The sequence below is a fragment of the Zingiber officinale genome, chromosome 1A (genome assembly GCF_018446385.1).
Source record: "Zingiber officinale cultivar Zhangliang chromosome 1A, Zo_v1.1, whole genome shotgun sequence".
Classification (NCBI taxonomy): Eukaryota; Viridiplantae; Streptophyta; class Magnoliopsida; order Zingiberales; family Zingiberaceae; genus Zingiber; species Zingiber officinale.
The window spans coordinates 87,595,046-87,609,604 of NC_055987.1; the positions used below are offsets into that span (position 1 = coordinate 87,595,046).

Here is a 14,559-nt window from a genome sequence, read left to right on the forward strand (position 1 = left end):
ATATATCATATTTTTATCTTTATTAATTGTAGTCAGAATCCAATGGTACATGGATAAATGAAAATATAACATTGACTAGTATGTAGTAGGAATTTATAAATAATTAAAATCTTACCCAGTGTTGTATGGAATGAAGCAGATACTATCTCTGTTTGATGCTCTCAACTGCTCAGCAATATGTTGTGATAATTTACTGCCTTCTTTGTCCACACCACATGTTGGTATGTGACCAGGATCCACAAATGAAACATACTCAGCTCTATTTTCTTTCTTCAAGTATTTGTAAGGGTAACTGCAAGATAATTGCAAGGTAATGATAAAGTAATGACAAATCTAAATATACCCCATGTAAACCAAACAAAAATATGTGAATAAATATTGCAAACAAAGCACAACATTTGAACAAATATTGTATTTAAGACATAACATACCCCATGTAAACCAAAATTTGCCTAGCACCTATCTCTTTCATCTCCATAAAACACAAGATATCTTCTCTTAGCAACCATACACTTTTAGGACATCCAAACATAACTTCATCAAATTCTATGTGTATACTCTCATCTTCCGGCATCAATTTGACAACATATAAATAGATATACTTACATGCCATCGATAATGTTTTTTCAATTTCCTTGTACTTGTTCTGATGACCATGAATATCCAATAGAGGAAATGATTATGGTTGCACATTCTTCTACAATAATTTAAAATATTCATATGAGTATTCAAATGATAATTAAGATTTAAAAATACCTTTTTCGTTGGTAAAATTATCAACTCTTTAGGCCAAGCAACAATTGCTCCAACAGCATCATTGACGATTGTTGGTCCAGACCGAATTGGGATTGGGAGCTCTGCTCCTTCATCTATGACAACATTAATAGATACCTTGAAATTCCCTTCCCCAAGTGGAACATGATGAATCAATATATTTGGGTCTCCTTCTGATAGTATTGTGGTGTACGTCATCACATTTTCATGTTGTTTCACGGCCAAGTTTTTTGTTTTCAAATAAATAAACAAATGAATGAAAGGGCAAACAATTTTACCTCCTGCAGAATTAAATAAAAAGAAAACACACCCACTTTGGTATCATACTCTTCATTGCGGAGGACCTCTGGGGCAATGTATCCGCCTATTCAAGGAAATGAAAAGCAAAGTAAGCCAAAACAAAAACACTAAATGAGATAATAGAGTATAGATGCATAATTGTACTCAAATGCGGTGTCTAGAGAAGTTAAAGGCTTATCCTCCCTTACAGTTTTTGTCATTTTTAACATCTTGCTAATTCCAAAGTCTGCTACTTTTAGATGTCCAGAATCATCCTGCAAGATATTTCTGATAAATCAATAGATCAAATGAAATCTTATTTAAATTAAAAACCAACATGATAACATAAGCTGAACTCTGTGTATAATGAAAGAAAAGACAAAACTATGCAATCACTCACGATGGCTCAAGATCACGGTGAATGATGGCTTCTGGTTTATGCTCATGCAAGTAATTCATGCCTCTGAAATTTGCTTAGTCACATATTAGATAACAGAAAAGAGTCGAACTATTAACTTAACAAGAATGATAATTTAGACTTAATTCATTCTTTATTACTAATCCACCTAGCAATATCAAGTGCAAACTTGATCGCCATCCTCTGACTTGGGCGCTTCTTATTCAAATAAGCACGAAGATCACCCTGCATATTGCATTAGCAAAGAATTGAACTAAATTGATAAGGAAAGTTTGTCACGCCAAACACTCAAAAAACACAGAATAAGAGAGGTTGAAAATAACTGCAAAAACCAAACATAGTCAATTATCACGGCACAGTTAGACAGCATGGCCTAGCACCAGAAGGGCATAAGATAAAGTGCCATAGTAGATTGAAGTAAAAACTACTATTAGATAGTTTAATATGACATATACTCCCAATACCAAGAATAATATTTATGAAGGTCGAGAAAAAACCTTTGGTAAATACTCGGTGACAATCATCATTGGACTACTTTGAGTAACAGCTCCCAGGAACTGCACTACATTTGGATGCCTTATTTTTTGAAGTAAGGCAAGCTCATCAATAAACGCACTCCTGTAGAAAAAAAATCTAATTGAAAACTATATATGTATCTCAAGAAACCAAGATACTAATATCCCCACAGGCCACAAAACATTATAATTTTAGCAAACAGAAATTTCACCAAGTAATATAGGACCAACCCACACTTTATCCTCATTGGTCATGACTTCTTCACCAAACATTTTAATAGCAACTTAAATTCCACGCCATGTTGCTAACAGAAATGTGCCCTGAAAAATAAATTTATAAAAGGAATGTTTAGAAAGACAAATACCACTAAATCAATTTAGGCAAATACTATTGTTTAGTAAATTAAGCAATACAAACCAAGGACATTTGTTTAGCAAAATAGATAGAATTTGTTCATTAAAGATGAACGAGAATAAATATGTCAGAGAGCAGGTTGGAGTAACCCATGCCATGTATTTCATTGCCTCCATATGAAAAGTATCGAGATGAGGGGTAAATAAGTGAGCACAAAACAGTAAGTTGTAACTCTCACTGATCAATTGAGAATGGAATGAAGGAAAGTCAATGATTCGAGTTGCAGAGGAGACATTTCTCTATCTCCGTTCAGGCAGTTCAACAACAGAAGGATTACTTTTGAACATGGATTTCAAAACAGAGCTAAAAGCTACGGCCTCTAATGGAGGGAAACGAGGGGTGACTTTCGATCGACCTCTTTGTTTACTGGTATGGCCACAAATTATCAATAAGTTAAAATTTATCGAGTTAGAAATTTTACTGATAGAAATTTTACTGATCGAAAAGGAAGAAACCTAGTGTCGGGTGACTCTCGGCGTCAAGGAGAAAATGTCGAAGGAGAAGTTGTCGTCTCGCGTCGAGGAGAAACGCCGAAGGAGGAGGTAGCCATCGGGGGGAGGGGCACGAAGGAGAAGGCTGGTGTCGAGTGGCTGTCGTGCGTCAGGGAGAAATCGCGACGAGTGGCCGTCGCACGTCGGGGAGAAAGCGATGAAGAGAAAACGGGAGAAGTAAAGTGCAGATCTAATGTTTAGGGTTCGGTGCAAATTCCTTATAATAAACCAATTCAACTTTTAAGCAACTATAGCACCAATATTAATCTATTTAACTTATTACTTCACCAATTATTTATATAAAATTTATTTCATAATTTATTACTTCTCCAAATATATATTATGAAGTAAAAAGTCAAATAAAATTAGAAGTGAGGCCCATGTTTTTAAACCTATGAAGTATAAAATTGTATTTACTGCATCAAATTTATTATCGAAGTTGATTATTATATATTACTTCGCAATAGCTGATTGCCGAAGTAAACAGTGGCGAAGTCTAATGTCTATTTTCACATAGTGGTTCTCCATAAATTATAAACAGTTGCTCACGACTAAGATGGAAAGGAACAAATTGTTGGTGCGGTTAGCACTAACGATTTAACCCAGGTTTTGATGAATGACAAATAGGTTAAGTTAGGTTTATTGTTGATCTAACACTCTGATCGAGTGTGCAGGATAAGTCCAGACAGGTCGACGGGCTGACCGGATGTCTGGCACGAAGCCCAGCTAGGTCGACAGGCTGACCAGATAGCTGGCACGAAGTCCAAGTGGGTCGACGGGCTGACCGGACGCTTAGGCACGAAGCCCAGCTAGGTCGACGGGCTGACCGGATAGCTGGCACGAAGTCCAGACGGGTCGACGGGCTGACCGGACGTCTGGCAGGTAAGTGAGGTAAGTCACTGGAGGGGAGTGACTGCGAGGACACGTTCCCAGGAAGGGAACATTAGGCGTCAATCCGGCTTTGATCCATTTCGGATATCTAAGTCGAGATCGTGACTAGATTCCGGTCTCGGAAAGACGGAATCTAAGTCATACTCTTTTCTTTTTAAATCATATTACTTTAGTTGTGCTAACAATCTGTTTTGCAGAATATATATTTGCCTCGGACTTACTCTGTTTTGTAGGAAAGGAAGTTTCTGGAAATAGGAGGTTCGGGCGCCCGGAAGGGATCCGGGTGCCCGGAGGTGAATTTTATCCAGGCCGAGTCGTCGCCACGTGGAGTTCGCTGATTAGACCTGCCACGTCGCACCAGGGCGCCCGGAAGGGATCTAGGCGCCCGGAGCAGCATATAAAAGAAGCCCCAGGGGTGGAGCTTCAAAAACAACTGAGAACTCTTCGACTGCTTGCTCTGCTGCTCTACGCTCCTGCGACGCTAACAAAGCCCCGACAAAGTGCTCCTTCTTCTTTGGTTAATTTTCTTGTCGGTATCACTTTATTTCCATTAGCATTTCTGTACCTTAATTTGTAATAGTATTTCGAATTGCTAGTGAATTGCCCAACGAAAGTACTCAAGGAGTACGGGCCTTCGAGTAGGAGTCGTCACAGGCTCCGAACGAAGTAAAAAACACCTTGTTCAGTTTGCCTAAGTTTTTATTATTCCGCTGCGCTTAACTCCTCTATCAACGTTTCACGATCCAACAAGTGGTATCGAGCAGTACCGCTCTGATTTGGTGCAACCACCAATCAGACAGGGGGTGAAATTTTCTTTCTTCTTTTTCGATTAATTTAGTATTATTACGCTTTGAATTTTTTCATTGCAATTAAATCTAAATTGGTGCAACACCAATTTAGATACTTATATTATTTTTCTTCTTCTGCACTACTAATCCAAGACCAAGTCTTGGGATTTTTGTTTTTCTTTTCTTTCTTCTGTGCGCAGGACTAAAATGTCTCAGACAGAAGGATTCAGCAGAGTACGACCTCCACTCTTCAACGGGGACGATTTTCCGTACTGGAAGAAGCACATGGAGGTTTACCTCAAAACATACTTCGACCAGTGGATGAGCGTTACGAGACCCTATAAAATTCCAGCGAACAGCTCCGGGAATATACTGGATCCTGAAGACTGGACAGCAGATTTGAAGAAAAAGGCGTCAACAGAAAATAAAGCGATCAACACTCTACAGTGCGGATTAACAAGAGAAGAACTGAACAGAGTTGGTCCACACAAAAACGCTAAAGAGCTGTGGGACAAATTGATCGAGCTGCACGAGGGAACGAGCGACGCCAAGGTAACAAAACGAGACCTGCTTTTAAATAAAATTCTTAATATAAAAATACAGGAAGGTGAAACGGCGAATCAGCTCCACGCGAGGATCAAGGACATCCTCAACGGGCTTCATGCGATAGGCCACCAGATGGAAAATAGAGACTTAATAAGGTACGCATTAAATGCTTTTCCACGTAATAGTTTGTGGGCATCAATCGTAGATGCCTACAAAATTTCTAAAAATCTTTCTAAGTTAAAATTAGACGAGCTTTTCTGTGAATTAGAATTACATGAACAAACTAATGCTGGAGCCGAGAAGGGCATAGCTTTATTTGCAGGTTCCTCCAAAGAAAAGAAGAGCAAGCCTGAATATGAAGAAGATTCCGACCAAGACTCCGAAGATGAAGAACACCTGGTGAACTTGGTAAGAAAAATGTTCACCAGGAGAAAAAGGAGCTTCAGCAAAAAGGACCTTCAAAGATCAGTTCTCCCTCAGAACAAAAGAACGTGACTTGCTTCGGCTGCAATAAAAAGGGACACTACAAGAACGAATGCCCAAAACTGAAGTTCGACAAACCGAAGCCAACCAAAAAGAAGGCCCTCAAAGCAATGTGGGACGACTCCTCGGACGAATCGGAGGAAGAAGAGCAGAAACATCAGAGCCACCTCGCACTGATGGCCCGCGAAGTTGAAAGCAGACGGGTCTGAACCCGAAACAAGCCACGAGTCCGTACTCGTTTCCGAAGGCCCGAATGAGGTATATTTTAATTTAAACAAAAAAATTTTTAGAATTATTTCCTGTTTAAATAGTAAATTAATTAAAATAGAAAATGAAAACAAATAACTTCTTGAGGAAAATCAAAACCTCAAGGAACAAATCAAAAATTCAAATCCAACTCAAGATCTAACACTTGAGGAGGAGAATTTATCATTAAAAAATGATATTAACAATTTAAAAGAAATGCTAGAAAAATTTACAACAAGATCAAAAAATCTTGACTTAATCCTGAACAATCAAAAAGCATGTTATAATAAAACCGGACTCGGATACAAGTCGAACTCAAATAAAACTTTTAAGTTGTCACGCCCCAGAGGAGTCCCTGTCCGAGAAAATTTCGGCAGCATCTCCCCTGTACGGTGGACAATCTGAAACTTTTCTACATCTCACAAATACCTCAGCCACAGGCGGCTGGAATAATAACAGTAAATAAAATCAATCACCACGCAGTTTATATATGTATTCAGCCTCTGGCTGTCACAACCACGCAGTTAATAAAATAAACAACATAGTAATACTCTGACTCGAAATCAACCCTACTCAACTACACTCGTAAAGCCCAAATCCGATTTTTCTTACCTCTTCTGCCGTCCAGGCAGGCATGTAGTAGAGTAAATCCAAATCATACTAAAAGTCCATCCAACGGAAAGATTCCATACAATATCCATATGTAAGTCCAAAACAAAACTAAAACAAAGTCTGATAGCGAAAAGCTAAAATGAAACAACAACTCAAAAACCAACAGCGGAGTAGCACTACGTGCAGTGGGGACTAACGACTGGAACTCCCTCGACAGCATCAACCTGAAAATAACAACAATGGAGGCGGGTGAGTCCAACACTCGTACAGTTGATATGCAAAGTAAAGAAACAACACCTAGCACTAATCATGCGTTCTGATAAGAAAGATAAGAATGCATCTGAAATAAACAGGAGAATATTGTACTAACCAGTCAAACAGTCCGAGGGATAAGGAAATCCTGATGCATGTCAAACATAGGTATCCAAACAATATGCAGTAAATACAGCAAACACAAACACAAACAATAAATGCATCATGCATATGATGCCAATGATGCGTCTGGTCACGACGCCAATCGATCATCTCATACAAAAGTGAGGCCGAGTGGGTAGGGGTGATAACTGCACTCTGTCGTCACTACTCCCGATGAGTGACCGGTGGACGGGATGCCGTCGGAGTACACCTATCCTCCTACCCCAAACCATAGATGGGGGCGAATGCCTCAACTCCCACTCAAAGACGGGAGGAATCCTGTCGGATAGCACGCTGTCACACTACCATGAGCGGACCAACGGTGCCTATCAGTCCTGCAACACACTCTTCCCGAATCGACCACTAACCCATGAGTGGTGGTGTGTGCAGATCCATGTAATGTGCTCAACAATAATGGAGCGGACTATCGCACAGCATGCAATCATGCAAATGGTGCATGGCACTAACCACAAGAATATCCTGACCTAATCCACATATATATATAAATACATCAAAGGTCAACGAATCCAAAACAATCCAAAGGTATACAGAAGGTATAAAACCTAGGTCCTGAACATGGACAAGCATGACATATCACTACCCCTATAAGCATGTATAAACAGGTAAAATATACCTGAGATGCAAAACCCAATCAATCAATCAAGCATGTAAGATTTGGGTAGTGATTAACCGAAACAGATAAGAAACACAATTAATGCAACATGTTAATTTAATTACTAAGCATATCAAATGACATAAGTCAAAAGTACCCGCCTCCAAATCGAAATGGTCCAATACGCTAATCGAGATACCCATCGAGACACCGTCTCAAATCAAAGTCTTGTATCACCAATAGATACATTTTTATTTAGCTAATATCCAAATGAAATAGCTAAATAAAAATCTTTAACACTTAAAATAGGGCAAACCCTAGTTAACACATAATATAAACCTAATTACGAAATCCATTTTCTACACCTCACCTCAATTCACTGCCTCCTATTGATCAACAACAAGGATCGTGGCTGCAGGACACAGAATGTCTGCTGGACTAAAAATACTCCACAACAAAACCAAAAACCAAGTATTTTACCTTGATTTCTTAGCAACTGCTGGATGGATTTGTTGTCGGATCAGGCTGCCGGCTACTGCAAACCAATGGAGGTTGCTACAAGTTCGCGTCGAAGCAACCGAATACCCTCTAAAATCACAGATCATAATCTAGGGCACGACACTGGTGAGGAAGATCCCTGCGATCGCCGGCTGCTCAAACAAGGAACAAGACAGTGGTCGGCAGTGGCGTCGGAGCCGAGGGCAGAGGAAAGGAGAAGAGAAGAAGGTGGTCGGGCGGCGCCGGGTGGCTAGGGCACCGAATGGTCCACGGTGGCGCTGTGATGGCAGCAGAGGAATTAAGGTCTCAGCGGCGGCTGTTGCGGCGCCGATTAGGGCAGGGCAAGGAGAAGGAGAAGGCTCGGGCGGCGTCGGGGAGAAAAGAGAGAACGGCGAGACAAAGAAAAGAAAAGAAAAATAAATAAAGAAAAAGGAATTTAGAAATTCAACTTTTCCTCATTTAAATGGGGTAGCCTAAACAGGCTTTTCCAGACCCTGTTCCGATCCCCGTTAACTCGTCCATACGAGCTCTGAAAAATTCTCGAAAAATTTCCAAAAATTCCGAAAAATTCCCTTATTAATATTCGCATATTTTCCGGTATTTGACATAAGTCATTAATAACTCAATACAAATAAACTAATCAAGCTTAGGTTCCAAAAGCGTGTCTGACCACGCAAGTAGGACTTAATCAATATTATATACCTAAGAAAAAGTATATTATATAAACTCGATTAAACCAGATAAAAGAAACAGACACAAACCTAAAACGAAAATTTAAATTAAAGGTCAATAATTCAGGGGGAGGCTCAAGAATAGCTGGCACCTCCAAAATTAACTAACCCGGCAGGGTAATTAGGATTAGTTAAAAAGAGACCAAGTTTAACTTGAATCATGGTACTGGTGAAGTTTTTTGATGATAGTACGTTAGGGAAGCTTGGGCATCGCATGTCTAGAAAGATATGGTTTCGATCTGGTGCATTTGGCCAAGTGGAACTGACCAAATAAATGAATCCTAACCAGTTAGACCAAGATTTAGTACTAAGCTCCGTGGATAGGACTATTCGGAAAACCTTGAAAGGTTGGTTACTACTAATGACATCCATGTGACTCACCAAGCTTAGAAGTTTATCCGAAGATTGCCTATTTGTGGAGACCAAAGCTAAATCTGAACCTAACACAAGTTAAACCAAAACTCCATAATTAAAAATCCAATTTTATCTCACAAAATCATAGGATTCCCTGATTGACAATATAGATCGGGTGAGATGAATAAGGCTTAAATTTGTTTAATTAAAATTAATTTCAAAATTTTAATTTTAAACTTAAAAATTAATTTCAAAATTTTAATTTTAAACTTAAAAATTAATTTCAAATTTTAATTTTAAACTTAAAAATTAATTTCAAAATTTTAATTTTAAACTTAAAAATTAATTTCAAAATTTCAATTTCAAACATAAAAATTAATGTCAAAACTTTAATTTTAAACTTAAAATTAACTTAAATAATGCCTGCTCAAAAATAAAAAGACTAACTTTAAATCCTACTTACTGTAGGAAACCAAGTGGATTTTGGACAGTGGTTGCTCCAAACATATGACTGGAGATCACACCAAGTTCACTCAACTCACTTACAAAAGCTTAGGAACAGTTACCTTTGGAAACAACGGCAAACTCAAGGTAATTGGTATAGGTAATATTGAATTAAAAATAGACTTTATAATTACAAATGTTTTACTTGTTGAAAATTTTAAATATAATCTTCTGAGTATAAGTCAATTATGTGATACTAGGTATAAGGTTAAATTTCTATTCACAGAGTGTTTAATCAAACATCTAGATAATCCTACCATAAGCCTAAAAGGTTTTAGAAAAGACAACATCTATGCCATCAACTTAACCACTTCTTCCATTAAGTGTTATTTAACACAAAAAGAAGAAACATGGTTATGGCATAGAAGAATGTCTCACACCAATTTTAGAAATATAAGCAAATTAAATGGACTAGTGAGAGGCTTACCAAAATTACCTAACATAGATTCAACCATATGTAATGCCTGTCAACAAGGTAAACAAACTAAATCCACTCACAAACCAATAAATAAGCCACAAACCAACTCAATATTAGAACTTCTACACTTAGATCTTTTTGACTCCCATGGAGTCAAATCCATAAATGGAAACTTATACTGTTTAGTCATAATAGATGATTATTCTAGGTTTACTTGGGTAAAATTCTTAAAACATAAAGATGAAACTTTTGAAATCTTTACAAACTTTTGCAAACAAATTGAAAATGAAAAAGATCTTAAAATTAAAAGAATTAGGAGTGACAATGGGGGAGAATTTAAAAATCATAATTTTAACAAATTCTGTCTTGAAAATGGCTACCATCACGAATTTTCATGTCCTAAAACCCCCCAACAAAATGGAATTGTAGAAAGAAAAAATAGAACCTTACTAGAAGCCTCTAGAACTATGTTAAATGAATATAACCTACCTAAATATTTCTGGGCAATAGCCTGCTATGTGCAAAATAGAACAACATTAAATAAAAGACATAATAAAACCTTCTTTGAAATATTTTATAACAAATAACCTAACATAAAATATTTTAAAGTATTTGGATGTCCAGCCTTCATCCTAAATACTAGAGAACATTTAGGAAAATTCACCTCTAAAGTAGAAAATGAAATTTTTGTAGGATATTCTCTAAAAAGTAGGGGTTACAGAATATATAATAAAATTACGCTAAAAATCGAGGAAACCACAAATGTAAAATTTGAAGAAACCCAAGGACAAACTCAACTTCAACCTACTGAAATTAATAATTCTGAAGAAACCAATCAATCCCTAGATTATGAAAAAGATGAACACACTCAAGAAAATGAACCCCCTAGAACTATAAGAGTAAATCCTAACCATCCAACTGATCAAATAATTAGTGACCCAGACCTAAGGGTTCAAACCAGATCATCTTTTAGGAACCTGAGTCAAATATCCCTGATTTCAAAAATTGAACCCAAAACTGTAGCTGAATCCCTACTTGATCCAGTTTGGATCATCGCTATGCAAGAAGAACTAGCTCAATTTGAGCGTAATGAAGTTTGGGATCTAGTGCCACCACCTAAAGATAAGAAAGTAATAGAAACAAAATGGGTATTTAGAAACAAATTAAGTGAAACTGGGGAAATTACTAGGAATAAGGCTAGGCTAGTTGCCAAAGGGTTCAATCAAGTTGAAGGACTTGACTACGATGAGACCTATGCCCCAGTAGCCAGACTAGAATCCATTAGAATGTTACTAAGTTATGCAGCCCATAAGGGATTCAAACTATATCAAATGGATGTTAAGTCAGCCTTTCTCAATGGACTAATAAAAGAAGAAGTGTATGTAAGTCAACCTCCTGGGTTTGAAAATATAGAACACCCTGATTATGTCTTTAAGTTGAAGAAAGCATTATATGGACTTAAACAAGCACCCAGGGCATGGTATGAAAGGCTAACATCTTACTTAACATCCAAAGGATTCAACCAAGGTCAAATTGATCCAACCTTGTTTGTTAAATTACTAAATAACGACATATTTATAGCACAAATATATGTAGATGATATAATATTTGGTTCAACTAACTCAGACTTTCTAGAAGAATTTATTAATCTAATGGAACAAGAATTTGAAATGAGCTTAGTAAGAAAATTGACCTATTTCCTAGGATTACAAATCAAACAAACAAATGAAGGAAATTATATTTATCAATACAAATACACTAAAGAATTACTTAAAAAATTCAGAATGGAAAATACAAAAGAAATAAAAACACCCATGGCAGTAAACACAATCTTAGACAATGACCCAAATGGAAAATCAGTAGATCTGAAGTACTATAGAAGTGCAATAGGCAGCCTACTCTACCTAACTGCAAGCCGACCTGATATCTTATTTGCAGTTAGTATGATTGCAAGATACCAAACCTGTGCTAAAGAATCCCATTTGACTCAAGTCAAAAGGATTTTTAGATATCTTAAGGGAACAACAAACGTAGGAATCTGGTATCCTAGGACCAGTGAGTTTGAATTAATAGGATATTCTGACTCAGATTATGCTGGGTGCAAATTAGACCGCAAAAGCACAAGTGGTGGATGTCAACTACTAGGCCCATCACTTGTTAGCTGGTTTAGTAGAAAGCAACATTGCGTTGCACTATCTACAATTGAGTCAGAATACATAGCCATAGGAGAATGTGTAGCCTAATTATTATGGATGATGCACACCTTAAAAGATTTTAACTTAAAAATCACAAATGTAAAAGTCTTAATTGACAATATTAGCTCAATAAATTTAATAAAAAATCCAGTGCATCATTCAAGAACCAAACACATTGAAATCAGGCACCACTTTATCAGGGATCATGTTACTAAGGGTGACATTGAGCTCAAATACGTTGAGTCCAAGTCAAACTTAACTGACATATTCACTAAACCACTCCCTGAAAATGAATTTAGCCATTTACGTAGAAAACTAGGAATGTGCCTAATAGACTAGGAATTTTGAATTTCAAAATACTTTCAAAATTATTGCTTTCAACTTATAGGTTCAAACATGTGTCAGTTTTTAAAACCTTCCTATTTTTAGATTTTTAAACAAACTTTTATCCTTAGACTAGTTCAAAATCCTTAGAGAACATGCACCCATAGGACTAGTTTTGAGCATCTCACCAAAACCCTAGGCTTACCTTGCTTGTGTTTGTCGAACAATAGAATGGGGTGAGATGCATAGGCCACTTGCCTAAGACTTAAGATGCTTATTTCAGTGCATCGACATAAGTCTGGGCGTTAAAAACAAAATATATATTAATCAAGTTAAGATTGACCTTAACTTGACTAACCAAGTGAAAGCTGCTATCTTTTGATAAGTCAGTCAGTAACTAATTGGTTAGACATTTGATTTAATGTCAGGTCCAGGGGGAGCAATCAATTAAAATTTTTTCGGTTTTTCAAAACATTTTTATTAAAAATTTCTTAAACCTATTTTTGAAAACTAAGTTATTGAATTTCAAAATTAGATTTAACGTAGTTTTGAAAATTGAATTTAAAAATCTAGTTCTGAGAATTTGACTTTACTTAATTCTACTTAATTCTACAAAAATTAATTTTTGTAAACTAAGCGCAAACTTAGTGTTGAAAATTAAACTTCAATCAATCTTGAAATATATTTTTAAAACTTAATTTTGAAATTTTGCTTAAGTTTGAAAAGAGTTGAAACCTGTTTTAAATTATTTTTCTTGAAATTTAGAACTTATTCTTAAACCTTAACCATAGAAGCTATACTTGAAAAATTAGCTATTTTTCACAAAACTTAGCCTTTAAATCTGGATTTTTTTATATATACACCTATTTTTGAAAAATAGCTTTAAAAAATCAAGTCTTTTATGTACTTAAGTCTTGAAAGTTGAATCCTTTACCAACTCAGTTTGAGAAAATCAATTTTACCTAGTTTTGAAAATAGATCTTTTAAACTTGTCTCAAAACTTAGCTCTTTTACAAAAGATAAATTACTAAGTTTAACTCCCCCAGATTAACTTGACATGATTCCTTACTTTGTCTGAAGTCTATATTTTTTTATTATTTTAAACATGCTTATTTTTGATAAATGCCAAAGGGGGAGGGTTAGGTGGGTTAAGTTAGCCAAACCAATTGAAAATACAAACTAACTTAAAAAACCTCCACATAATGATGTTATCTGTTTTTTCTTGCAAATGTCTTCACTAACATAACCAGGTTGTCATTCCATCAAAAAGGAGGAGATTGTTGGTGCGGTTAGCACTAACGATTTAACCCAGGTTTTGATGAATGACAAATAGGTTAAGTTAGGTTTATTTTTGATCTAACACTCTGATCGAGTGTGCAGGATAAGTCCGCAGTCGAGGGGCTGACCGGATGTCCGGCATAAAGCCCAGCTAGGTCGACGGGCTGACCAGATAGCTGGCACGAAGTCCAAGCGGGTCGACGGGCTGACCGGACGCTTGGCACGAAGTCCAGCTAGGTCGACGGGCTGACCGGATAGCTCGCACAAAGTCCAGACGGGTCGAAGGGCTTATCGGACGTCTGGCAGGTGAGTAAAGGTAAGTCACTGGAAGGGAGTGACTGTGAGGACGCGTTCCCGGGAAGGGAACATTAGGCGTCGATCCGGCTTAGATCCATTTCGGATATCTAAGTCGAGATCGTAACTAAATTCCGGTCTCGGAAAGACGGAATCTAAGTCCTACTCTTTTTTGCTTATTTATAACTGTGCTAACAAACTATTTTGCAGGGCATACTTATTATTTGCCTCCGGACTAACGTTTGTCTTGCAGGACGGATACTGCGGGAAAACAGGGTCCGGGCGCCCGGAAGGGATCCGGGCGCCCGGAGTTCGCTGATTAGACCTACCACGCCGCACCAGGGCGCCCGGAGCAGCATATAAAAGAAGCCCCAGGGGTGGAGCTTCAAAAACAACTGAGAACTCTTCGACTGCTTGCTCTGCTGCTCTACGCTCCTGCGACGCTAACAAAGCCCCTACAAAGTGCTCCTTCTTCTTT

At 37.3% G+C, this 14,559-nt stretch overlaps 1 protein-coding gene across 1 annotated transcript; it reads right to left on the bottom strand.

The window, feature by feature from the left end:
- Positions 1-1,104: 1,104 nt before the first annotated feature.
- Positions 1,105-2,264, bottom strand: LOC121999726 (integrin-linked protein kinase 1-like). The gene is made up of 6 exons (XM_042554370.1): positions 2,218-2,264; positions 1,969-2,089; positions 1,620-1,696; positions 1,454-1,516; positions 1,219-1,341; positions 1,105-1,138 (listed from the first exon to the last, which is right to left on the bottom strand). Exons 1-6 carry the CDS (start codon positions 2,232-2,234, stop codon positions 1,105-1,107), a joined length of 435 nt encoding a protein of 144 aa, XP_042410304.1. The 5' UTR covers positions 2,235-2,264.
- Positions 2,265-14,559: the final 12,295 nt, after the last annotated feature.

Excerpts from the sequence above, each read along its gene's own strand:
- LOC121999726 (XM_042554370.1), bottom strand. Across the intron at positions 1,697-1,968 it reads TCACCGAGTATTTACCAAAG|GGTGATCTTCGTGCTTATTT; the intron begins GTTTTTTCTCGA and ends TGCAATATGCAG. Across the intron at positions 1,517-1,619 it reads TTTGCACTTGATATTGCTAG|AGGCATGAATTACTTGCATG; the intron begins GTGGATTAGTAA and ends AGCAAATTTCAG.